Here is a 25,079-nt window from a genome sequence, read left to right on the forward strand (position 1 = left end):
GTCAGGCTGTCCGGCTGAGAAGGTGTGATGGCTCACCAGGGCCACCTGGGACCACAAAGTGAGTGTTCCCTGCAGGCGAGACAGCTGACCCCCAAAGTCTCTCTGTCTCCCCACCTAACAAGAACACAACCCAAATGTCAGAAGCCAAGAGACAATAAGCAGCAATGGGGCCAGCACTGGTCAGAGCTCCTGAGGAATGAAGTCTGACCGAGCACTTAGCAGGCACCAACTAATTGAATCCACACATTGACCCTATCAGGCAGGGATCATTATTTGATCCCCACTTGACAAATGAAGAGACGATCGTACAACAAGGCTGAGTGATATGCCCAGTATCACACAGCTACAGAGGCACAGCCAGGATCCAACCCAGGCAGACTGCCCCCGAGTCCAGGCTCCGAAGCACTATACACTCAAGGTCATGCCGAGCCAGAGTAGAGGGGCAAACAGCTGAACCTCCTGTGTACCCACACCCAGTCCTATGCAGGAGGAATGCCGACAACCGCCACTGCTGGTTCCCATACAGGGATTGTAAGGATCATGCAGACCGCTGGCTGTGTGCCAGGAACTCTGCTGAGTGCTCAGTATAGCTTACGAATTCCCAACTTGGTTCCAGCGGTGAAGGAGCCGAAGCTCCGAGAAGTCACCATGGGCAGTAAGAAGGAGGGAGAGGGGGAGCAACCCACGCTTTCTTTTTGTATTTGCTTCTTTTTTGCACTTGATATGAAACTCAAAATGTATTTCTTAAAAATGCAGTGAAAAAATGTATCTCCCATGCCTGTCCCAAGTCATTGTGTTTCTCTCCCTAAAACAGCATTTCCTTACACTGACTCAAATACACACACACACACACACACACACACACACACGCTTGCCTTGACACACAGCAACACGCCACATCCCGGTTCTCGCTTTGCTATCGCCAACGAACAGTGCCAAGTGTTGGAACTACTATCCCTGGGTACATAAAAAACCGGTTGTAAATTACGTATATATATCTTCATATATTAACCAATTGGCTGAGGATGGACATTTGGGTTGCTGGCCATTTCTGCTGCTACCAACAATGCTACAATAAATCTTTGTGCCCTAAGAAGAGAGTCTACCTGCAGTGGTCGCCATGGGGACCCAGAGGCTGTGCATGAGCAGAGCTGTGATCCGGGCTTTGGGACTCAGACCTGGCCGGCCCACCATTCCTCGGCCACATGACCCAGAGGAAGCCTCTTTACATCTCTGAGCCTGTTTCCTGACCTGTAAAACAGGAATAGCACAAACCCGCGGGGAAGAGCCACCATGAGCTGTTTCTCCTGACGTACCCGCATCATGCTTAGCCCAGAATGAGGGCTGGAAAGGCATGAGCTGTTCCTCACTGACACCTGAGGCACCTGGGAAATTCAGGCTCTGCCTTTGGCTTGGACTCCAGGCCTGGGGTCTGTCCTCAGTCAGATCACAGCTCCTCTCCGTGTGTTACCTCCTTTCCTTTCGTAAGCAGCCACTGGCAGCTAGAGGACCAGGGCCATCTGGAGATGAAGACCCCCATGTCCTCTGTCTGTCCACAGGTCTCTGAATGGGCATAAAAAATAGGACCTGAGGGCAAGGTACAGCTCCCAGGGATCCTGAGGGTTCTAAGCTCCTCCGTGAGCCTCTCAGGCCTGCTGGGCCTATAGTCCAGCCTCACCCCTGGCCACTGCCCACAACCGAGCCATACGATCTTTCCCTTCTCCACTGCCCCCAGGCCTTCCAGCATGCTCTTCTCTCTGCCAGGGACACTCTTCCTACCCTCCTCCCCTCCTTGTCCTTTGCTTACCTAACTCCTAATAGTACTTAACGTAGGTCCTTGTCACCTCTGCCAGGAAGCTTTCCCTAACCACCTTGCCACAAGCTATGTGATCACCACCAAGAACAAGATTGGCTCTGAGCGAGGAAGTCAGGCCACAGCTTCAGGGAGAGAGATGGTCTATCAAGAGGAGCTGTGCGTGCTCAGTGCTGGGACCTAACTGTGGACACCTGGCCAGGAGGGAACATCTGCCCTCAGTGCAGAGAGTGAAGTTTTGGCCAGAGAATATGACGTTTGGGTGGGGAAGGACTTCTTAAATGAGATGAAAAAGAGCTAACCATATAAAAGATGATTAAATCTGACAACAATACAATATAGAACTTCTGTGCATTAAGACAGACTGAAAGAAGTTATCAGCCACACTTAGAAAAGGCTTAATTTTTTGAAATGGGCAAAAATTTAAAATGATTAAAAAAAAAATTTAAAATGATAAATAGGCATTTCATAGAAAACAAAAACAGTCCATAAAGATATGAAAAGGTGCTCAACTTTATCTGCTATCAAGAAAATTTAAATTTAAATCACAGTAAGATACGATTTCACATGAAAATCTTAAAAGTGAAAAGACTACCAGGTGTTAGTGAGGTTGGGGAGCTTTGAGAACTCTGTTGCAAACAGGTAGAAATGTTCTGGAAAAGAATTTGGAATAACCTAATAAAATGAAACATGCCTAGACCAAATACTCCAGCAATTCTGCTCCTCAGGATAGAACCTCATAAAACTCTTGCACACATAAATTAGTGTAGTCACTGTGGAAAGCAGGACAGAGGTTCCTCAAAAAATTAAAAATAGAACTACCATAGGACGCCTGGGTGCCTCAGTCAGTTGGGCTTCTGACTCCTGATCTCATCTTGGGTCTTAATCTCACAGTCGTGAGTTGAAGCCCCACACTGGGCTCCACATTGGGCATGAAGCCCACTTTAAAAAAAAAAATAGAGGGCGCCTGGGTGGCTCAGTTGGTTAAGCGACTGCCTTCAGCTCAGGTCATGATCCTGGAGTCCCGGGATCGAGTCCCGCATCGGGCTCCCTGCTCGGCAGGGAGTCTGCTTCTCCCTCTGACCCTCCTCCCTCTCATGCTCTCTGTCTCTCATTCTCTCTCAAAATAAATAAATAAATAAAATCTTTAAAAAAAAAAAAATAGAACTACCCTGGATCCAGTAATCACACTACTATTTACCCAAAGAATATAAAAACACTAATCAAAGGGATACATGCACCCCTATGTTTAGAGCAGGGTTGTTTACAATAGCCAAGATATGGAAGCAGTGCAAGTATCCATCAAGTGATGAGTGGATAAAGAAGATGTGGTATATATATATATAATGGAATATTACTCAGCCACAGAAAGAAAGAAATCTTGTCATTTGCAACAACATGGACGGAGCTGCAGAGTATAATGCAAAGTAAAACAAGTCAGTTAGAGAAAGACAAATACCATATGATTTCACTCATATGTGGAATTTAAGAAACAAAACAAATGAGCAAAGGGGAAAAAAGGAGAGAGAGAGACAAGCCAAGACTTTTTTTTCTTTTAGAGAAAGAGGGAGATAGAGAGCATGAGCGGGGAGAAAAGCAGAGGGAGAAGGAGAAGCAGGCTCCCCACTGAACAGGGAGCCCAATGCGGGGCTCGATCCCAGGACCCCGGGATCATGACCTGAGCTGAAGGCAGATGCTCAAACAACTCAGCCACCCAGGTGCCCCAAGAAACAGACTCTTAACCAGAGAGAACAAACTGCTGGTTACTGGAGGGGAGGGGGGGGGATGGGTGAAATAGGTGATGGGGATTAAGGAGTGCACTTGTCACAATGAGTACCAGGTGATCAAAACAAACCCCCCCCAAAAAAAGAAACAAAGAAATACTGAGAACATTTGAAATTTTAAAAAATACGTTAAAATGTTCATAAGTTAAAAAAAAAAACCTCTTGCACACAAACATCAAAAGACAAATATAAGAATGTTCTAATGAGCATTATTTGTAATAGCAAAAACCTGGAAATAACCCAAATGTCCATAACACTAAAATGGATAATAAATGAGATGATGCTATGCAACCATAAAAAATGATTGATAACACCCACCTGAATCAGATGCATGTATCTCAAAAACCTAATTTTGAGTGAAAAAAAAGCAGTCACAAAAGCGTACAGAAGTGGGACTCCATATATTTAAGGTTCACAAACAGGCCAAACTGGGCACTCTGTCTGGCAGGGTCCATGCATGTGTGACAAACTAGCAAGAAAAGCAAGGATGGGGTTCGCACACTGTCAGGACAGTGGTTAAGTCCCCTCTGTGAGGGAGGACATGAGAGCAATGACAGGCACAGGGCTCCTTTGCATCTTTTTACACTGGTATGGGTTCATGGAAGTTTATTCTCTTATCATTCTTTTAACTTGACATCTACATTATCATGTGTAACTTTTGATTATTTTTAATAATTTAAAAATCAGCACATGTAGACGATAGCCACTCATAAGATCCTGACCCATCTCCGGCCTGCAGGCTGGCCCAGGAGCCAAGAGCAAACCACTGCCCCCTTGGGGATACAACGGAGGAAAGACCCTGGGGTCCCGACTTCATACCCCAGCCCTGGGCAGCCTTAGCCAACTTCCTCTACCTGTCTGTTTCTTCATCTATAATGAGCTCCCAGCAACGTCGTCCTTGTACGTTACATGGTGGGGACTCAGTGAATATTTGTTGAATGAATGAGTCAATGATTTCGAAGATTCCTTCCTAACTGCCGCCCTCATCCCAGTGTATTCACTAGAGAGAAACTGCAGCTGCAGCTTCTGGCACCCACCTCCCCCAACGCACAAATGAATATCCCAGAATTTGAAGTGGCGCGTCAGAAAGTTCTCTGTTCTGTTCGATCCAAACTTTTGGTATTTTAACGTTTTACAGATTTTCTCTCCCAAATGTCAGCTTCTCTTCTATTTTCCCTTTCGCTGTCACAACAAGCATACAAGTATTTTTGATGGAATTTTACCAAATGGCACATCTTACATTTTGTAAACTGTATACATGCAAACTCCTCTCGCACCCCTCTGCCAAGTTCTGTCTCAGGGCCCAGGGATTTGGCTCCTTTGACCTTCGACTCCTGACTCCAATGCCCCATCCTCAGGTTCCCGATCCTGAGGCAGGTCATTCCTGGGTTCAGAGGGAGGCTGAGGGGCCAACGGGGAAGAATCAGGCCTCCGCCAGCAAGGGTGGGACTTCCCGTGTGACATTCACTGAAGTCCTGAGCACACCAGCCTAGGAATGCCAAGTCCATTCCAAAGCACTCTTCCCTCCTTCTTGGCATCAACTCTGCCTGGCTGGGGACAGGAAAAGGAAGCTGGAGCCTAGCAAGCCCCAGATTACAGAAATAGGATGGTGCCTTGGCAAAGTGCATGGGCATTCAGGTCAAAAAGAACCTCTCTGGGCCTCATGTACTTTACCTGTCAAATGCCAACAATAATCCCACCTCAGAGAGTCACTGAATGGCTTCAATGTATATGTAATATACATTTAATATATGTAAAGATACTTGCAGATCAGATCAGCATCAAAAAAAAAGTCATCATATCTCCAAACCACTTCTGTTTGACTTTGGAAGGAATAAAACAGTCTTTACACTCAATTTGCTTTTTAATTGGGCTCATCTGCAGCTAGTGCTCCAGTGGTGGGGTGGAAGAGGGGCCCTGAGGTGTTCTGGAGGCACCATTTGTCTTGGGCAAATCAGCAGCATGAGTCCACCCAATGCTCTCAGACAGGCCAATGCCAGCCATGCAGAGAAGGCACCCACACCCCGCACTCTGGTGGCTGCATGAGCCGCAGCAAATGGCACAAGGGCTTCCACCACCTTGGCTCACCTAACACAAGGCAGGTGGGAAAACAGGCCAGAGACTAGACGTGCACGAAGGGCACAGCCAGGACAAGCGGTGGGAGTCAAAGTGGTTAAAGTCTACAGAGAATATCTTGAGGCACAAACCTGGTCTCAGAGGCTGTCAAATCAGAGGACTAATGTCCAGGGCCCATAAAGGTAGGAGGTCCTGCACAGAATCCAATGAAAGAGCTTTGACCTCCAGAAAGCCTAAAAAGCCAAACAAATCAGCACTCAAGACAGCGACAATCAAATGTGTGGCCCTGCGGAGGTGTTCCATTCACCCCCAGCACCCAGAGCAGAATAAGCAAACACGGCAGGCTGCCACGAGTCCCTCCCCCGCAGCATGGAAACCTCATGGAGCAATCACGGCATTTTCTGTTGCTGAGCCACATACAGCCTCAGCATCCTTCTCAACACAGCATTCGAGGCTCAACTTGTCCGCTGGGGGAAAGCTACTGGTCACCCTGTGTCTTTATGGGGTCACTGATAAAGTCCAGTCTGGTTGAAAACTAACTTCAAGGGGCGCCTGGGTGGCTCAGTTGGTTAAGCATGAGCCTTCGGCTCAGGTCATGTTCCAGGGGTTCTGGGATGGAGCCCCTTGTTGTCCTGCTCCCTGCTCAGTGGGGAGCCTGCTTCTCACTCTCCCTCTGCCCCTCCCCCTGCTCATGCTCACTCTCTTGTGCTCTCTCTCTCAAATAAGTAAAATATTGAAAGAAGAAAGAAAGAAAGAAAGAAAGAAGAGAGAGAGAGAGAGAGAGAGAGAGAGAGAGAAAGAAAGAAAGAAAGAAAGAAAGAAAGAAAGAAAGAAAGAAAGAAAGAAAGAAAGAAAGGAAGGAAGGAAGGAAGGAAGGAAGAAAGGAAGAAAGAAAGAAAGAAAGAAAGAAAAAGAAAGCAAGCTAACTTCAACCCCACCAAAGGTAACAAAAGCGTCCATGTCAGAAAAGGGGCACACCTTTTGGTTTGACTGCAGGTTCTGGGTCAGAGGGGAGAGGAGAGGGGCAGGGCAATATATCTGCAGAATGAAACACCCTAGCCCACCTCCCCGACCTCAGAGGTCAGACTATCCGGTGCCTTGTCTTTATTCCCATTCTTCCTTTGTCTTATGTGAAAATTGTCTGAAAACCCCATGTCCTCATAAATAAGTGGATTCATTCACACAGTGACAGTTTCTTAGGCCCTGCTCTGCACCAAGCATGGTGCTAAGCAGCAGGGACACAGGAGTGAACAGCAACTGACCTGCTCTCCTGGAGCTTACAGCCTGGTGTGAGAGGCAGCGTTCATCAACGATCAGCCCTCATGAGTCTGTCAGGACAAGCTGAGAGCAGGAGACATGTGTCTGTAAGAGCATGTAACCAAGGGGCCTGCTCCAAGGAAAGAGGGTAGGTAGGGACAGGTAGGGATCAGGGCTCCTCTCCGTGGGTCTGGATCCTTGAGCTGACTGAGGGTAAGGGGTACAATAATACAAAAACACATAGTCTGAGCAAGTGCCATCAGGTGTCATTCATCAGGTGCAAGAATTACAGGAGCCCAGGCAGGGTGGACAGGCTGCAGAGCTGCGAACTGCCCTCCTGTGACTGAAGTTGCTGCCTCCCAGGCCTTAGAGAGAACCAAGGCTTGAAGAGTTTCTATAGACCACAGTGTAAGGGGAGCAAAGATGTCGGAAGAAGGGGGCCAGGGTCCCTGTGGACCCTGCCCCACAGCATCCAGCCCTCCCCAGAGGTCAGCCACAGAGCACACTGGATGCCCAGGTTGAAACATCAGTATGAGGGGTTCTCAGGAAAGGCCAAGCACCTGAGAGATGCCCTATGGGCTCCTAAACCCGCCCCCCCCCACCCCACGGCCAGGGATAGAATGCAGGTGGGAGGGAGAGGCCAGGTGCTGGCCAGCGTCGAGTTCAAGTGCCCTGAGCCTCGGGTCACCCTTGTCTCCATCACCACCTCATCTTCATTTCGGCACAGTGACTTTGCTCTTCCAATTCCTCCTGGAAGACTCCAAACAGCATATTTGCTCAAGAGCTGAGGACAATATTCCAGTCTTAGAGAAGCAGAGTATTTAGGCAAATGCAAACATATGCTGGCTTCTCTTCTTAGTTACATTTCTTGGCAAAGGAATGATTTCACCAAGAGACGAAGTAGGACTTTCGAGGGCCCACCCACTCCATCCTGGCCCCAGCCATGGGGCTGCTGACCCTTATACCAGCCCCCCTCCACCCTTTAAAGACACATAATATCAGTGGTGGTGGCTATGAAAGGTAACACAGCAATCATGGTGAGGGCACTACCCTGTATCCTGACTCTAGTCACATGAATTTACCCGTGATAAAACTGCACAGATGTGAATACACACGCCCATGTGTCTATAAACTGGAGAAGTGTGAAAAAGGTCCGTGGATCACATCAACATCAAATCCTACTTCTCGTATATGAGTTATGCCATGCATTGCCCATGGGGAACCTGGGTGAAGGGCACATGGGATCCCTCTGGATTATTTCTCTTAACTGCATAGGAATCTCAGTTATCTCAAAATTAAAAGTCCTTTTTAAAAAAACACAAAATGTGGAAACCATTTCATCTTGGGACTAGGACAGGCCTGTTTTTACAGAGTAGCCATAAGAAAACCTGAAACTATTCCTCCAAAGCCCATTTTTTGTGCATTTTTAACAAACAAATTTTAATTTTTTTCATCTGGGAGGTCTTCAAAACAGCCAGGTCCAGCCATACCCACATGATCCCAGCCTGGCCCCATGACTTGGGGTGCCCCGCCCCTGACCTATGCCCCCGCCTGAGACCCTGACACTGAGGGGAGACCAGGGAGCTGGGAGGGGCAGGTGGCTGTCCAGTGTGAGGGACAGTCTTTGAAGAGGAGTCTTCTGGGAGGACCGTGCCCACCAGCCTCCATCGCTACCTATGTGCAGCCCTTCGGATCCCTGCCAACAGTTTATTAATATTTTATTGAAAACTCTAAGATGATTCAAACTTCAGCTGTCATGATAAGGTGTTGTTGCTAGGCAACATTCGTGCCTGTCTACAGATCGGTTTCTGCAGCTCTCCCCCACCTTGCAGAGCTCAAGGTTGGGCCCTACCAACCCCGAGACCCACTCCATCCGGATCACCAACCGCCATGTACCCCCAGCCCACCCTGAAGCCCTCAGCCGCCACAGCAATGACCTGGCTTGGGGGTCTCCCAGCGCCTGGCGTGCCTCTCGGGAGCCCCAGAGCAACCCCTGCCCCCAACTCACCATACTCGCTGTCATAGAACATGACAAACTTCTGCCAGCGTAGCTCTGTCACCAGCCTGAGCATGACGTCGTTGAGGCGCACGGGCGGTCTGGAGGCCAGCGTGTAGGCCTCACCGTCAGGGCTGGGGTTCAGGTGGCAGGCAGTGCGCGGAGACCCTCCTGGGTTGCGCTGGACAAAGAGGTGTGGGATGTGCATCGCATCTGTGAGAGACTGCAGGGCACTGGCAGACGCACAGCCAGTGGACGTGACCAAGGCCAAAATCCCCTGGGTCATGAGGTCACAGGCTGGAAAGAGAGGAGAGAGAGAGAGACGGAGAGGTCAGCCTGGAGACAACGCTGCACCGACTTTGATCCACTCGGCCCAGGCCTGGCAGCTCGTGCCCGGGAGCCTCTGAGAGATGCTTGCCTCCCTCCCGAGACTGAGAGCCACCCCGGGCCAGGCCAGAGGCTCTCATCTGCAGAGTCCCACTGAGGCTTTCAGGGCCCCTGCCAGCTGCATGTTCTTACACCCATTCAGCAGATGAGTCAACGGAGGCCGGGGGGAGGCAAAATCATTTGAGTAGCCTTGAGGCTACTCAAGGAGGGATGGCAGGACAAGAATCCCACCCACATCTGCTTGTGACACCCATCAGAGCTGCTCCATGAGCCATCCTGTTTCCCACCTGGGATGTGAGCCCTTTAAGAGCCAAGAACTCGTTTTGTTGATCTGTGTATCTCCAAGGCCAAGACACAGGCCGTGAATATACCATGTGCTCTATGATTGTTGGCTAAACTGAACTGATTGGGGCTGAAGGGAATGAATCACATCAGAAAGTCAGGGAAACACTTACCCCAGAGGACTCGGGTTGCAGGCAAAAAAAAAGAAAAAAGAAACCCCAGGTCTTCTGGCCAATTCCACTTGATTCATATCATAAAACACTGGGTCAAACCCCAGATGAAGCAGGTGCTTCTAGAATTTCAGGATTACTCAAAAGCCAGTTGATAATCACAAAGGAAGATGCAGCTAGGTGAAGGAGGACCTGGAGGGAGGGAGGGAGGTGCCAGGTCCAGGACACACGGCTCATCTTTAGAAGTCATCCAGGACCCACGAGGGGCACCCCTTTAAGCCACACACCTACGTCTTTGGGGGACATCAGACCAATTAATAGAAAGATGCCCTCCTGACACCGCACCCCACTGCACCAGTTCTGAAGCAAACGTTTATTAATAATGCTTATGTGACGGAGGAATGTGGGAAAGCAGATGCATTTCAAAACACGGCCTGTGAATGTCAGTAGGCCATCTGCTGCAGACAGCAGACTTTTGAACAACTTTGACAATGCGGTTCTTTCAGTGGACAGCCTTTGGGTTTATGTAATGTCTCAGACTGAGAGAAGGAGACCAGGAGCGCACTTCCAAACACCGAAGGCCGGCGGCTCCCTCTGCAAGGGCGCTCACTGTGCACGCTCATGAGCATCGGGAGGACGACACCTCAAATGCCCACTGCTCTCCCTGCTGGACCCTCAACCCCCACACGCAACGCAGGGGCAGGGGTGGTGAAATGAGAGTCTCTGAAGTCTCTCGGGAATCACGCAGCACCCCCCCCCCCCCCCGCAAACGCTCTGCCCTCCTCCCATCCAGGCTTCATGCAGCAGTTTTCTCCTAAACAGAAATCCAGTTGTATCATGCTCCTGTTTAAGCCCTTCAGTGGCTCCCAAGGGCCTTGGGGACAGAGTCAAACCCCTTAGGGCAGTCTTGCAGACTCCCTGATACCTGCAGAAGCACGCTCCTCCCATGTCCCTGCCCACTACACTCAGGCCAACCACCCACCTTTCACCCACCACCTTTTCTGTTGCCTCTTGAACCTTCACACTCACTCCTCGAGACTCAGACTCCGTATCCCCAGACTGGCTGAGGACCCCCTGTCTCAAGTTCCCCCTGCACTCTGCGCTTCCCCCATCCCGGCACGATGCATTGCTGGTGTAACTCTCTGTCTCTCCTACTGGACCACAAACTCCAGGAGGCCATGGGCAGTGCCCGTCCTGCTCACCGTCCTTCCCTAGACACACGCCGTTCCCCAGCAAAGACCAGTGCAAGAACACAGTAAGCCTTAAGATTTTCATGTCCTCTGGTCAATAATTCTACTCTAGGCACCTATCCAAAGGATGGGAATGGCTTGAGCTCCCCAAACATTCAGAGGATATTCATCCATACTCTCAAAATACCTCTCACAATCTAAAAGATGCAAATAGGTGAGTGGCTATGAAAAAGGCTCCATTTGTTGAAAGCATATGTAGCCTTTAAAATTACTTATGAAAATACTACAATAACATGGGAAAGCGCTTGTCATAAAATAGTTATGTGAAAATAATACAAAATTGTATGTATTTTATCATCTCAATTAAATAAAACAACATGCATGAAAGACAGAAGAGAATATTGCAAAATGCTAAAAGTGACTGCATTTTAGAAGAGGCCTGAACTGATTTTCCGTCTTTTCTACATTTTGCCAAAATTTCGAGTCATGAACAGATAACTCTTCTAGAAAAGGAAAATCATCTTCCAATAATGGGTAAGTTGTGAAGCTATGTAGGAGGAGAGGACTACTTTGTGAGAATTCTCTCTGTGCCAAATACTGCTGAGCACTTTATGTACCTCATTATTGTCACGACACCTGTGGAAGACGTGTGACTGCGTCCATTTTCCGGATAACAGGTTGTGAGACCAAACAAGCGCTAAGGGGCGGGGCTGAACCGAGACACCACCCAGTCTAAAAAAGACTTCTGAGAAGCAGCTAAGTGACAACCACAGGGCACGAAATTATACGCTCCCCAGGACTGCAACGAGGTAAAAAGCATGCCTGTGGAAAAGGCAAGAGAAATCACCAAAAGCCAAGAAAAAACCAAGGTGCTGTGATGCTGAATGGATTTCTCTTTATTCTCTTATCCACATACTTTCTTCAATCCCAATACACCGAATTTCTAACTCAAAGAAGTAATCACACAAAATAACCTGGACATGGTTGGGATGTAAACCTGTCCAGACACCCAGCAGAGGACACTCATGAGAGTGCTCATTGCAGCCGTCACCCACCCCGTCCCACTCCCTCCCAGGTCATCACCTGACTTCTGGTGGTAAACCCTGCACCCGCTCCATATACCCTGGTTCTGAAGTCACTGAACCTCTCCGAGCCTGTTTCCCCACCTGGGCATGCATCCCACTGCTCCCTGCAGACTGGTTCCTTCCCTCCTGCGTGTTTCGTACATACACTCAGTACCCAGCCCCTCACTATGTGCAAACACCTGCACTGTGGACTGGGGGGGAGGGGCAAAGAGCAAGAGGATATCAAGCCCCAACTTTGAGGAGTTTGGATCCACCCAGAAGACAGACCCCCATAATTCAGCCCATGAGGAAGGAGAGATGAAGCTCCTTGGGCTCAAAGAAGGGTGACATCAGGACCTCGAAGAAAGAGGACTTAGACCAGCTTGAGAGAGGGGTACAGTATGACAAAGACACGGGGGCCAGGCAGTAGGAGCATGCTCAGGGAATGACTGTCTTACTGGTCACCTTGCCCGGTCCTGCTGGCGGCCAGGGACACCAACCTCTTGGCTGGGCCTGGGCTCCCCAGGGCAGCAGAAGACGCCCTAGAATCTAACCACAGGTCTGGTTCGGGCTCCTCCGGTCAGCAGTCTGTGGCTACAGGCAAGTCTCCTTGCTGAGCCTCCATTTCCTGTTAAATGAGGATCAGAATCTCTCCCCAGCAGAGCTCTGGGAGCACTAACTTAGGGCAGGGATGGCAAATGCCAAGCCCCGCTGTGCACAGGAAAGAAGTTAAACAGAAGCCAGTTTCCTACCACTCTCCTTGGGCACACCCATCGCCCCCTCAAGGTCCCCCACCCGAGTCATACCCAGGATCCCAAGAAATAGTAAAGACAGAGAGCGACCTCACCCCTGCCGATGACCGCCCTCCCCGCAGAGGTGGGCACCGCTGCCCCGGCCCTCGGCCAGCCACCTGCAGCACCACGCAAGCCCCTCAAGCCTCCAGTCTCGGAAACAGGGAGGATAATTAAGGCTGGAAGCCCCTCCCAGGCACTAATGGAGAGGCCCGAGGCAAGTCAATTTCCAATCCATTGTGAATGGCCTGCTAATTGGGGCGCTGTTGAAATGATGGTTATTTAGAGGCTCCTAACATAAAAATAATATGATCAAAATACATCAGATCAAAGCCAAATCAGCTATTAGCTTAATCAAGGTTGTGTGCTCATTCCTGGGATAGGACATTCTACAACCACACCCGTATTGTAGAGAGAGACACCCCTGGCCGGTGTCTGAATTTGGGCCCTGCCACATACACACTGTGGGACCCTGGACAAAGTGCCGGCCCTCTCTGAGCCTCTGTCAGATGAAGACGATGGTGCCCGCTTCCCAGAGCTGTCATGCACGTTCCGTGAAAGGTCTTGGTATGTAAAGAACCTTTCAGACCGTCTGGCACGCAGTAGGGATGCAAAAGCCACCAGTGTTATTGCCTCTCCTGCTTTGAGGTGTTTCTGCGGCTCACTGCAAGGTAAGAGCCTTTGTTATCATCCTTTGCCTCCAATATCATGTGGTCATAAAGCTGATCTCTCTCTTGATTGCAACAATGCAGGCTTGATGGCTTGATAAGGGCGCCCTGAGAGTGGCTCATCAGCTGGGAAAGCAAGAAGCAGAGATGAATGTGATGATCAGCTTCAAGCCCCCTCCCCATGCTTGGTGGCCTAGGAGAGCAGAGGGTCTCTGCGGAGGTCTATGCACTGCCCAGTGGCTTCCCAGGAACTGGGAGAAGGAGGGTACTAGGAGCTCGATCCTGGGCCCAAATATGGGCCCATGAGAGGACCCATGTGCTCCACCAGTATTCCCAGACAGCCCCACAATCCCAGTCCCGCCAGTGTCCCCTGAGATGCCAGCGTCCTGCTGACCCAGGCTTTCCCGGACACAAGACTCTCGGGATAGGACGTGTCAGGCACAGCACCAGCCACATCACAGGACAGATGGGTTCTCTGTAACCCTCATCCCATCTGAGCTTTCAGGTCTCCCAGTAAGAAAACTGAAGCACAGAGAGGGCTGGCCAGTCAGCTGGGGCCACACAGCCAGAGAGCGAATAGTAAAGAGGTCATCAGAAGCAGACCACCAGAAGCCTCTCGAGGAGCCAGTCCCTGGAAGACATGGTGGCCAGCTGGGGACACAGCCCAGGATTCTGACTGATGCTACCCAGCACTTCCCTGGAGAGAAACTCCGAGGGCAGCTCCACACTGAGCGCAGGCCCTGGGAAAGGAGCTGGCAAGAAGGCACAAGGCCTCTCTCTGCTGATAGCAAACCCTTGGTTTATCCAGTCACTCAGTGCCCGCAGGTGGGCGCTGTTGGTGAGAGAGGTGCCCCCAGACATTGAGGTCACTCCAGGCACCACCCCTGTTTCATCCCAGTCTTCTCCATCCCCACAGAGATTCCTGGAAAACTCTCAGGCCAAGACTGATGGGGGCAAGTAACAGCCCCAGAGGGCTTGTGCTGGAAGAGACCTCCAATTCCTGGTGCCACCACCCAGGAATGATGCTGGCCTCCCCTCCACCGGACGCCCCCAGCACATCCACACCTGCTCCTCCTGGAAGACCAGATGTGGTCCCGGCATAGTGGGATCCACCCATGTGGGCCCTGCTAGCCTGAGGACAAGGTTCCCCAACCTCCTGTGCTAACTGGCCTCTGGGCAGCCCGTCCAAGAATCACAAATTTTCCAGATGGACAAGGCAAAAGAGGCCACTCCACCCGGGTCGAAGCAGACGTGCCCAAGGCAGCCTGACAAGACTCTGCTTTTCTCAGCAGGCAACAGAAGGGAGAGCCAGGCTCTGGGCAGCCCAGGGCTTAGCCCTGCCCTCCAGAAGGAATGGTCTGTCTCTCACAGGGGGTCCAGCAGGCCACCCCAGGGACTCCAGCACCTCTGCCTGACCCATAAGTGCGGCTCCCGGTGACAACTCGTTATTCTAATCATCCTAACAGCCATGAGCACTCACCCTCCCCTGAGCCACCTCATTATCTGTGCCCTTCCTCCTTCCCTCCTTTAAGCGGGCACCGGCTTTATTAATATTTGAATTCTAATGGCTAATGCTTTAAATTAAGGTAGCATTTATAAATACTTTATAGTCGATGAATAATTGACCAAATTTAGTATTGTCATAACTCAGAGTAAATTATTGATCTATGAAGAATAAATATGTTTTCATGTTTTATTAAGACACTTAAAAAGTAAACAAAACCACGAAATGGGGGGGGGGGGCGCGGGGAAGGGTGGCAGCACCAGACAAAAGCAGAGCTTAGAGTTCCGGTCCTAGGGGACGCAGACCCCTCTCTCATTGCTCACCAGCAAAGGGCACCCCAAAGGAGAGTCATCAGGGCCTCACCTCCCTCCCTCTGGCGCATCCTGTCCCGCAGACCTGCTTAAACGGCGCGCTCCCAGCACCTTCCGCCTGCCTTCATGCCCAGCTCCTCGCTCAGCTCAGCATCTGTCCAGCCATCATTCCAGCCACTCTACTGCAGACAACCTCACTCCCCTCTCTCTCTCCTTATGTAGCACAGCTACTGAAATCCCCAGCGAGAGTCAGCCCTGGCGGGTCAACCTGCCCACCCCCTTCTCCATGGCTATGAGCAAACAGCAGGGAGCCAGAGAGACCCCCACACCTGTCTTACGCTGGGCCCTGCTCAGAGCTCTGGGTGCTCCCACCTCTTGCTTTCTCCCAGACCAGACCCAGACCAGACCCAGACCCAGATCCATCACTCATGCCCTCTCTATGGAATCATCAACCTTCCTTGTGTATTTGACCTGTCCCTTTACAAGTTAAACCCCAACCCTGTCTGTTGATGGCTCCATAGCTGCCCTAACCCACAACCATCCCTTGGGCTGCCGACCATCAGCCAGGGGGGCCCCTTTGCTGAGTTCAACTCAAATTTGGCCTGTCAACACTGCGTTCCATGGGGTATGACCCTATCCCTCCTGGTCACCAATATCAGCTAAGGGGCACCCACTTGTTCTCGACTCTTCTCTCTCCCTGACCCTCTGCATCCAGGCCATCACCAAGTCCTGGATTTTTTTTAAAGATTTTATTTTATTTATTTGAGAGTGAGAGAGAGAGAGAGAGATAGCAAGCACAAGCAGGGGGGAGGGGCAGAGGGAGAGGGAGGAGCAGGCTCCCGCTGAGCAGGGAGCCTGACGTGGGGCTCGATCCCAGGACCCTGGGATCATGACCTGAGCTGAAGGCAGACGCATAACAACTGAGCCACCCAGGCACCCAAGTCCTGGATGTTTTATCTCCAAAATATATCTTGGGTCTGTCAACTCTCCTGCATCACCTTGGTTTAAACCACCATGACATTGCCCCTGGACCCACCTACCTCCAACCTCCCCCGATCTACTGCCTTCCACTCTACATGCCACAGTGGAATGGCCTTCGTGAAACACCAAGCAAGCTGCGCTTCCCTGCTTACTATCCACGTTAGCTTCCCACTGGCTTTAAAATAAGTTCGACACCCCAACAAGACCTGCAAGGCCCTGCACAACCCACACCCATGCCCCGTGTCCCAGGCAGCAGCCTTCGTGCCGTAACTCAGATGCTCCAATCTCTCCCTGCTTCTGGGTCTCCACAGACCTCCCCGGCCTGCATCCGGCTGGCTCGCTCCCCTCATTCTGTGTCACTGTGGGTAACTGTCACTCCCACGAGAGAACTTTCTATGACCTCTGTCTTCCCTTATCGTACCTTGTCCGCACACCATCCGCCGACATTTGCAGCTGTGGACTGTTTCGTGTGGCCGCTGCTAGGCATCTCATTCTCTGAACCGTGCGCCCATGAGCAAAAGCACCTGCATACTGCTTACCCTCTGAGCCCCTGGCCCAGCACCCAGCATGGCAGAGCAGAACAACAAACTATTGACTACTCTTAACAACTCCGCAAGATAAGCACTATTGGTGTCCAGAGTTCGTTGGTGAGACAGAGTTTTCAAACCTGCCAAGGTCCCCAGATACTCATGTCCTCCCAAAAGGGGAGCCACATTCCAAAATCTGGAGAAGGACAGTTTCTTAAAACTGACCCACCCCTCTAAGGAGAGCTTCACCAAGAACTTAGGGGGTGCCAAGGGGGCAGTGAGAGAAAAGTCGGTGGGGCCTGAGGCCCCGAAGCACCTCCGGGCTGGGAGCTCCCACGCCCCTGCAGCCTCACGGTCCACCCAGCCCAGGGGCCCAACAGGAGCAGGGCCAAAGGGTCCCACTGGATGTTGGAGCGTAGCCTGCGGCAAGTGGGCAGCTGGTGCAGGCAGGATGCACGGAACCAAGCAGGAGGGTACAGAAGAGCTGGCAGGACAGGCCAATCTCTGGGGCCTCATCCTTATGCCAATTAATGAATCAAAACTGATTCCCTGCTCCCACAGATTGGAAACACAGGGAATACGGGGTGGGATCGTGCTGGCTTATTTATAGCTCTCCAGCTCCTCGTTAATGACTTTTACTGCTCCGCCAATGGAACGCCAGTCTCCTGGGCCGGATTCACACAAAGCCTACACTGTGGAAGTTAAATCAGGACAGTGACAAGTCCTGGGAGACTCAGAGAACCTCGAAAGCAGCCGAGCACCCGGGGCCTCCTGCAGCTCTTACCACAATCTGAGCCCAAACTTCTCTTCCTGGGCTCCCCCCAACCCTGCCTCTGAATGCCACTCCCTACACCTGCCCACATCCCTTATCAGCCTACTAGTCTCCCTGCCTCCCAGCATTTCTTTCTCCAGCCCACTCTGCAGACCAAAGTTCAGCAAACAAGCAAGCATGCCCCCCAAAATACCCGCCATGCTCCCCATGTCTGGGAGTCAAAGTCCAGTTTGTGAGATTCCCCCAGGACCCACCAACTCCACATCCCTCTACTGTCCAACATGCCCCATGCTCTCTGCTCATGTCACCATGCCCCCCCCCCAACTCTACATGTGCTGATTCCTTTTTCTTGAAATGCCCTTCCTCTACCACTATGCCCTTCAAACTCCTCCTCCTCCTCCAAGACCCATCCCAAGTGACTCTTTCTCTATGGAACTTTTCTTGACTTCCCTTGCTAAGAAAAATTAATCATCCCTTTCTCTGGAGGTCAGAGTAGTTTAGCCTTTCTATCAAGTATGTATTATTTGACTTCATGCTTAATTCCTACGGTCCCAAGAAAACAGACTGAGTTTCACAGCTTTCTGTAGGTCCAAGCTCAGGCCTGATACGGAGACAGTCAGAGGATGTTCACTACAGGAAGGAGTAAGTGAAAGCACAGGTGCATAGGGACAAATAGCTGGGAATGTCAGTGCTCCAAGGTGAAGGAGTCACCCAGAGAATCCGCGGGATGGGCCACATGTCAGGAACGAGGCAATGGCAAAGTGTGTCTCATTCCGGAGCAGGCCTAGCCCTAGGCAGCACATGGAGAATTAAGATCGTGGGCTCTGGGGCCTCCTAGACTTGGCTCAGAATCCAATCCCTGCATGGATGAGCCAGGGGGCCAGGGGACACTCACTTCATCTAATTCTGCCCAAGAAGGAGAGACTGTTTAGAGGTGGGAAAAGGAGAGCGAGAACCATGGAGAAAGCAACGGTGCCATCTTGGAGCCGGCGAGGCAAGGGAGAGACCAGGCCAGATCGAGGAGCGCTGGTTCCCCGGGGCCCCGGCGGCGAGACAGCTCGGGGCCTGAGCCCAGGTGGCAGCCTAGCTCAGAGGAGACAGCAGGGGACAGCTGGAAGCACAGGGAGCCATCTGGGGAGCTCAGTGTTCCCGGGACATGCACTCAGGGACAAGGGGCACCCCTGTGTGGCCACGGCTGGGACAGGCTTGGATACCCCAAGGTAGCCAAGAAGGTGTTTTCAGCTCTAGAGCCAGAGGGAAAAGCGGAGAAAGGCCGTGGCAGTGCTTGGACTACGGGTGAGGACACAGCCCCTCTGTTTCCCCGGACTTCGGAAAGGGAAGACGACAGCTTGTGCCATAGGGGGCTCGGCCCATCTGCCTAATCGCTGAACCCACGGTTCCCCTGGGAAGTGGGTTCTGCTACCCCACTCTCAACAGGAGCAGAGACCCAACGTTAGAGTGCTGCCCGAAGTCACAGGGGAGCCTGGACTCAAACCCTGAGCTGCCTCGGACCCAGGAGACATGCAGGGCCCCTGCTATAGCTGCGTGCCCTCAAGCAAGTCACTTCGGCTGGCTGAGCCTCGGCCCTCACTTACCATAATAACTGTCCCCACCTCTAGGGCTGCCAGGAGGATGGAATGAGCCAGAGGCCACGGATGGAGGTATGCCAACAGGCTAGACCCCGGAGCCTGACCTCAGCCCTCCCCACATCCCTGGGCTGCCCAAGGCCAGCTCACATATGCCTCTACCCTCCCTCCACCTGCATGTGTCTTCCCAAAGCCAAGGTCATCCTGTCACCAGGCCCCGCCTGGCCTGAGTGCTCCTGCCAGGCCCAGTGCAGCCCTCTCAGATGGGGAACGGAGGCTCAGTGAGGCTGCTGGATCTCCCTTCCCATCTCAACCTATGTCTGACTTTTCTAGCTTTCTCTGGCCATCTCTCTCATTCCCCTGTTGTTGCTTCTCACTTTCTGAGCCTTAGCCTTAGTTCTCCCTCAGAATGCATTTGTGTGTGCATGCGTGCATGTATGTGCGTGCACGTGTGCATGTGTGTGTATGTGACTCTCTCTCTCCTACCAGCTATGTCCTCTCTCCCTAGTAGGACTGACTGCCCCAGAGGGACAGAGCCCCATGTCTATACCTTGGCTCCCAATCTCTACCCTGGGTTTGGAAGCTGACCCATGGATGCCCACCTGCTGGCCCTCAGCTCCCCATTCCCTCCAACCACGGGGGATTAGTGTCGCAGGACCAAGTGTCACCTCTAAGCCAGGGCCCCTTCCAGGAAAACTGGGAGGGTGCAGAAATGTCCCCACCCTGCCCAGCTCCAGCTCTGAGCTCCAGCTCCGAAACCTTGCACTAATCCTGCAGTTTAGCCTCCCTGTAGGCTTCCAGGAGGCAACATCTGGGCTCTGAGGCACAAAGCAGGGATCCCGGAGGCTCTGCTGTATCAGGCTCACATCTCTGTTACCTGCTAGAAACTCAGCATTCCAGACCCAGTTCAAGTGCCTCTTCCTCTCCAGAGGCCCTCTTCACCCAGTCAGGACAACACAGGCCCTGCCTCTGCTGCCCCCTGTTCTACACACAAGTGCAGTTCAGAGAGTACCATTGTCTGCTCATATGTCTCTGTCACGCCCTGGACTGAGTCCCCTAAGAACCTCTCTGTCCCTGGCACCAAGTCTGGGATGGACACCCAGATGCCTCAGGGGAGCAGGCAACAATAGGACAGTGCTGAATGGGCATAATGCTGGCCCTGGTCTACCCACCATCACTGGGGCAGCCCAAGATGGCTGCTCTCACTAAGAGCAACAGGTCGTCACCGCCCTGTGGGTCTGTCTCTAGGGTGAATGTCCACGGGGACACCCACACACACCCCAAAAGCCTGAGCAGGTCAGGTATGAGTGGATCCAGCCCTCTGTGCTACTCCCTGGCCTATCACCCGGTGGAGCCCAGCACTGAAGCACTGGCCTGAAGCCTCCGCAATGGGCAGGGATAGCCCACTCTCAAGGGGAGGATGCCCACCACTGAACCCCAGCTTCTGGGCTTTACTGACCCAGAGAAGCCCTTAGTCCCTCCTGCCACGTTCCCTGACTCTATCACTGGGAGGGCTGCACCCACCCTCCAGAAGGGAGCCTTGAGCTCAATGTTGTTGCCTCCTGCACGATGTCCCTCAAACAAGGTGTTCAGCCCCCCTCTTAAGGCGCCACCCCTCCACAGCTCCACCCTTTCCCTCACTCTGCCCAGCCTAGCTGTCCCCCACCCCCTGGCTGCCATCCAGCCCGCATGCCTTGCAGCCAGACCCAGGGAAATGGCCAGCATGGGGCAGCCCCCTCACATTTCTCACTGTTCCCCACAGCCCCTGGCACACAGCACCTGGGGTGAGGGCAGGAGTGGGGAGCTGGGGCCAAGCCAGGGAGGGAGCTGTGGCAGATGCGGCTGCTCACACCCCCGGGGCCCTGCAGTGCTCTTCACATCTGTGTCATGCTCTCTGCGTGGAGCAGTCCAAGCAGGCTGGTGTCCACACTTACTGGTCCAAACCCACAGCTGACTGTGAACAGAACAGTGCGGGGGAAATTCCTGACCTGGGTCTTACAAATGAACTTTGCTCCGTTGGGCCCATTACTCGTCCCAGGAGGCAGCCGTCACAAAGCCGGAGCCCTAGCCTGTCACTTAGCATCCAGGAGCCTTGGCCAGTCCCTTTATAGAACATCGATGTATTATTTTTTAAAGGAGGAGGACAAGGAGGAATGGGTCACAGCACCCGCATTACATACAAGACATGCAAATAAAGCCTCTGGCACAAAATACATCTTGAATCAATTCTACAATGCTAATTCCTTCCCCTTGGGAAGTGTCTGTTCACTCATTCATCATTCATTCACTTACCGGGTGCTCAGCACCCTCCCTCCCAGCTTCTTTAAACCAAGCACACACTGGTGCAGAGAACATCCAATGACATAGGGGAAGGTGGCAGGCTGCTGTCCAGCCCATGGGGGGCTGAAGCAGAAAGAAATGAAGCACTCGGTCCCTCGTAGAGAGATGGAACAGCCCACTGGTAAGATCATAGGTTCCAGAACTGAACTGCCCAGACTCACATCCCTGCCCTGTGCCTTCAGCTGTGAGTGGCTTTGGGCAAGTCGCACCCTCTCCCTACCCCACCTTAAAAATGGACTTACCACAGCAATTTCAATCAGATAAATGCATTTAACCAAGCAAAAGCAAATAAGCAAACAAAACTCACAGTGCCTACCTCATAGGATACTAACAAGACTCAAATGAGTTAGAACCCAGAAAGCATTCCAGCCCCCACCAGTGAGTACGACTAACTGAGCATTGGCACGAGGAGTAAGCTAAGACCAGAGAAGAAAGCAGCGCAGCCAGGTTAAAAGACAGGCTGATGGTTAGTGCCCAAGGCCACCCTGGGCCCACCTGTGCATCTCCCCAGCAGAGGGCCCAGGTGCAGCTCTGCTGGCCAGGGGTGAGGGGGCCGGCACCCAGTTGAGCATCTGTCTGCCAAAGCCCGCAGCTGCTTTTCTCATTCACCCCAAGGCCCTGCATGGCCTTGACATCTACTACCTCATTATCATCCTAACAGCCATCACAACAACACACAGCCTCCAAAACTGAAGAGACGGTGCCACTCTTGGAGAATGCATCTAGAAGGAAGCAGGTGCCTCTGCTCCCAGCAGTCACCACCTGACAGCTTCTCAAGAAAAGGAGTTGGTGCAGGTGCTGGCCCAGCCCCCAGAGGCAGCTTTCCCAGCTGGACCAGCCCTGCATCCTAAGGGAGTGGGGGCAAAGCCCTCAGGACACAGGCCAGGCCTGCTGAGCTCGGCTCAGAGGAGGCTCCCTCCTGAGATGCGCGAGCAAGAGCCCAGCTGGCCCAGGGACATTGGGCATCTCAGCTCCCAGGTGCTTTGGAGCAGACGGGGAGAGAAATCAGAAAACTCCTGCAGCCAGCAGGGATGAGAGGGGATCCTTGCCGGTAATAATGAAAAATTTCACAGGAGCAGATGCTTGGAGAAAATTGAAAAACAATACAACAAAATTCACAAACCAGAAAGGGACTTAAGAGAAACCTGAGGTGGGGCTCAGTCTTCCCATTGGCACCTTTCCGGCCATGAGAAGACCGATTGGGAACCAGGTCCTCCCCCCAGAGCCCACCACAAAAGTCTCTCCAAGCACCTACTACGTGCCCAGCCAGGGCCCACGCCAGGAACACGGAGATGATACAGATCTGGCCCCAGGTCCTAGAAACGCCATGTGGAAAGGGACCTGGGGCATGGGCCGGGATGCTGTGGTTCAGTGTCCATGGAGGGATGTCAGGCAAGAGGAGCATGGCCGTGGAGTCATGTGTCCCAGGATGGCAAGGGGGCTTCACGGGGGGCAGAAGAGCTGATGCTAGGACAGAACGCAGGTAAAAGGGGGACCAAGAGAAAGAGAGTGACTGAGCTAGCAGCATGGCATGAGCCAAGGCGTGCACATGGATGGCATCTGTGGATCTGCCAGGAGTGAGCCACTCATGCTGGGGCGAGGGGGACACAAGGAAGGGGGGGTTCAGAGCGGAGGTCTTGCCTGCTCAGCTGAGGGGCTTTGGAAGAAGCCTTGGAGGGCTCCTAAGCACAGGCGAGGCGTGCTCAGAGCTTGCCTTTGGAGAAACGGCCCCAGTGAGGATGCAGCAAGAGGCCCTGAGGCCTGAACTGACTCCTCCTGCTGTTTGCCCTGGCAGGACCGGGGCCAGAGAGTGCAGGGCCAGGAGGCAGTGAGGACAGTCAGGGCCCTTGCAGGTCAGGCGATAGAGTCAGCTAGAAGCACAGAATGGCGGGCAAGCAGGGAGGCAGACCTAGGAGCCCAGGCTCCCCCAACCAGAGCCAGCAGGACTAGGGGTGAAGCACCTATCGCCTAGTGGCACATCGCCTGGCATCCCCCACGATCCTAGAAGGGCATCACCAGACACACACACACACACACACCCCAGAGGGAACAGCTGAGCATTGACAACGTGAGGTCTCTTGCCAAGTATGACCCACCCCCCCGGGCTAGTATGAGACCAAGAACTCAGGCCTCCCGAGAGACACAAGCTGCCCAGCCCAAGCCTGGGCTGAGGACCCCAGAGCAGGATGGGAGCTGGTGCCTTCCAGCCCTGCGGGGAGCGAGGCCAGCCCTTCGGCCTGCAGTCAGCCTCTGCGATGCCCCTGAGGCTCGAGGCTCGAAGAGCTCTGAGAGAGAGGACTGAACACCAGGGAAGGAGCTGGGAGAGGAGAGTGGATGCGCTGGGAAAGGAAAGGCGGGCCACTCCCCCTCCCCGCCCCTAATGGAAACCCCATGGAGGCCACGGGAAGCACAGACTGAGCCTGAGGGGCGCAGACACCCCGCGGGACAGAGGAGAGTCGGCCTTGCCACATAGGGCATGGGAGCTCAAGGGAGACTCGATGCAGGTGGCCCAACACTCAGACTGATCAGGTCTCAGACCGCTGATGGGGACACAGCTGCGTCATGCAACTCTCCAAGTCCAAGTGGGCACCAGCAGTACGTGAGCCTTTCCCTGAAGCCCAGCTCGAGGGGAGCAGGTACCCCCTTCCTCCCCATCAGCCAAGCAGGAAGTGGCAGTGCCAGGGGCACACACACGGCACAGCAGGTGGGGGCACACGTGGGGGCACTTCTGTCCGCGGGGCAAGCTCAGCTGGCGCAGGCCCCCTGTGTGAGCTCCTGCCGGCCACCTGTTCTCATGCTGCGGGCCTGCTTCTGGAGGGTGCTGTGGTGCATCAGACCAGGGCAGAGAGGCTCTGAAAACAGACAAGGATGGCCCTCCCTCCCCCAAAAAACCCAACACAGTATGTGCTCACTGTGACTTGCACTCCCTCGGGGCATTTTTTTGCTAGGAAACAGGCTCCACAGAGATGGCTAGGCCTAGAAGGCTCCGTAGGCTTAAGTGAGGCCCAACTCCAGCCCTGCCCTGGCTGTGGAAGGCAGGGCCCCTCTCCTCTGCCCAGACACCTTTGCTGGAGAGAGACAAAGGGGTGGGAAGATGCAGCCCCCAGTGCCCACGCCAGAAGAGGAATGGCGAGCAGCAGGGCTGGGCTCTGTCCCCCCAAATGCCCCACCCAGCAAGCACGCATGCACCCACATGGCCCCGCATGTGCACAAAGGCTCATCTGCGCTGAGTTCTCATGCCGTGCGGGCAGCCCCGTACCCCAGACCCCTGAGCCTCACCAGGATTTGGCAGGGATGATTCTGGGCGGATCTAGAGATATCGGAATTCTGTGGCCTGCCTCAGCACGTCTCTCCTCTGCAGGGACCTCCACCCCAAGGAAGGGCAGTCCAGCTCGGCCCTTTGGGCAAGTGCGCTCTCTTCCATAGGCCCACACTAGGGGATGGCCTTTAGCCAGGCCTGCTCTCCAAGATGTGGTTGAGGTGGCATGGGAGCAAGTGACAACCACATGCCGTGTCTCATCACAGAGATACAGTGATACTGTAGGCAAAACAGGCCAAGGGAAAGACCTAACTTATTGAG

At 52.9% G+C, this 25,079-nt stretch overlaps 1 protein-coding gene across 1 annotated transcript in view; it reads right to left on the reverse strand.

Annotated features, from left to right (window-relative positions):
* GRID1 (glutamate ionotropic receptor delta type subunit 1) overlaps positions 1–25,079 on the reverse strand; it is a 701,878-nt gene that overhangs the window by 540,841 nt on the left and 135,958 nt on the right. Inside the window, exon 3 of the mRNA XM_045878237.3 lies at positions 8,939–9,223. Within this exon, the coding sequence (XP_045734193.1) occupies positions 8,939–9,223 (285 nt within the window). The remainder of the gene's footprint in view (positions 1–8,938; positions 9,224–25,079) is intronic.

This window comes from Mirounga angustirostris, unplaced genomic scaffold, assembly GCF_029215605.1.
Source record: "Mirounga angustirostris isolate CCGP_5_RB_7025 unplaced genomic scaffold, mMirAng1.0.hap1 SCAF_6, whole genome shotgun sequence".
Classification (NCBI taxonomy): Eukaryota; Metazoa; Chordata; class Mammalia; order Carnivora; family Phocidae; genus Mirounga; species Mirounga angustirostris.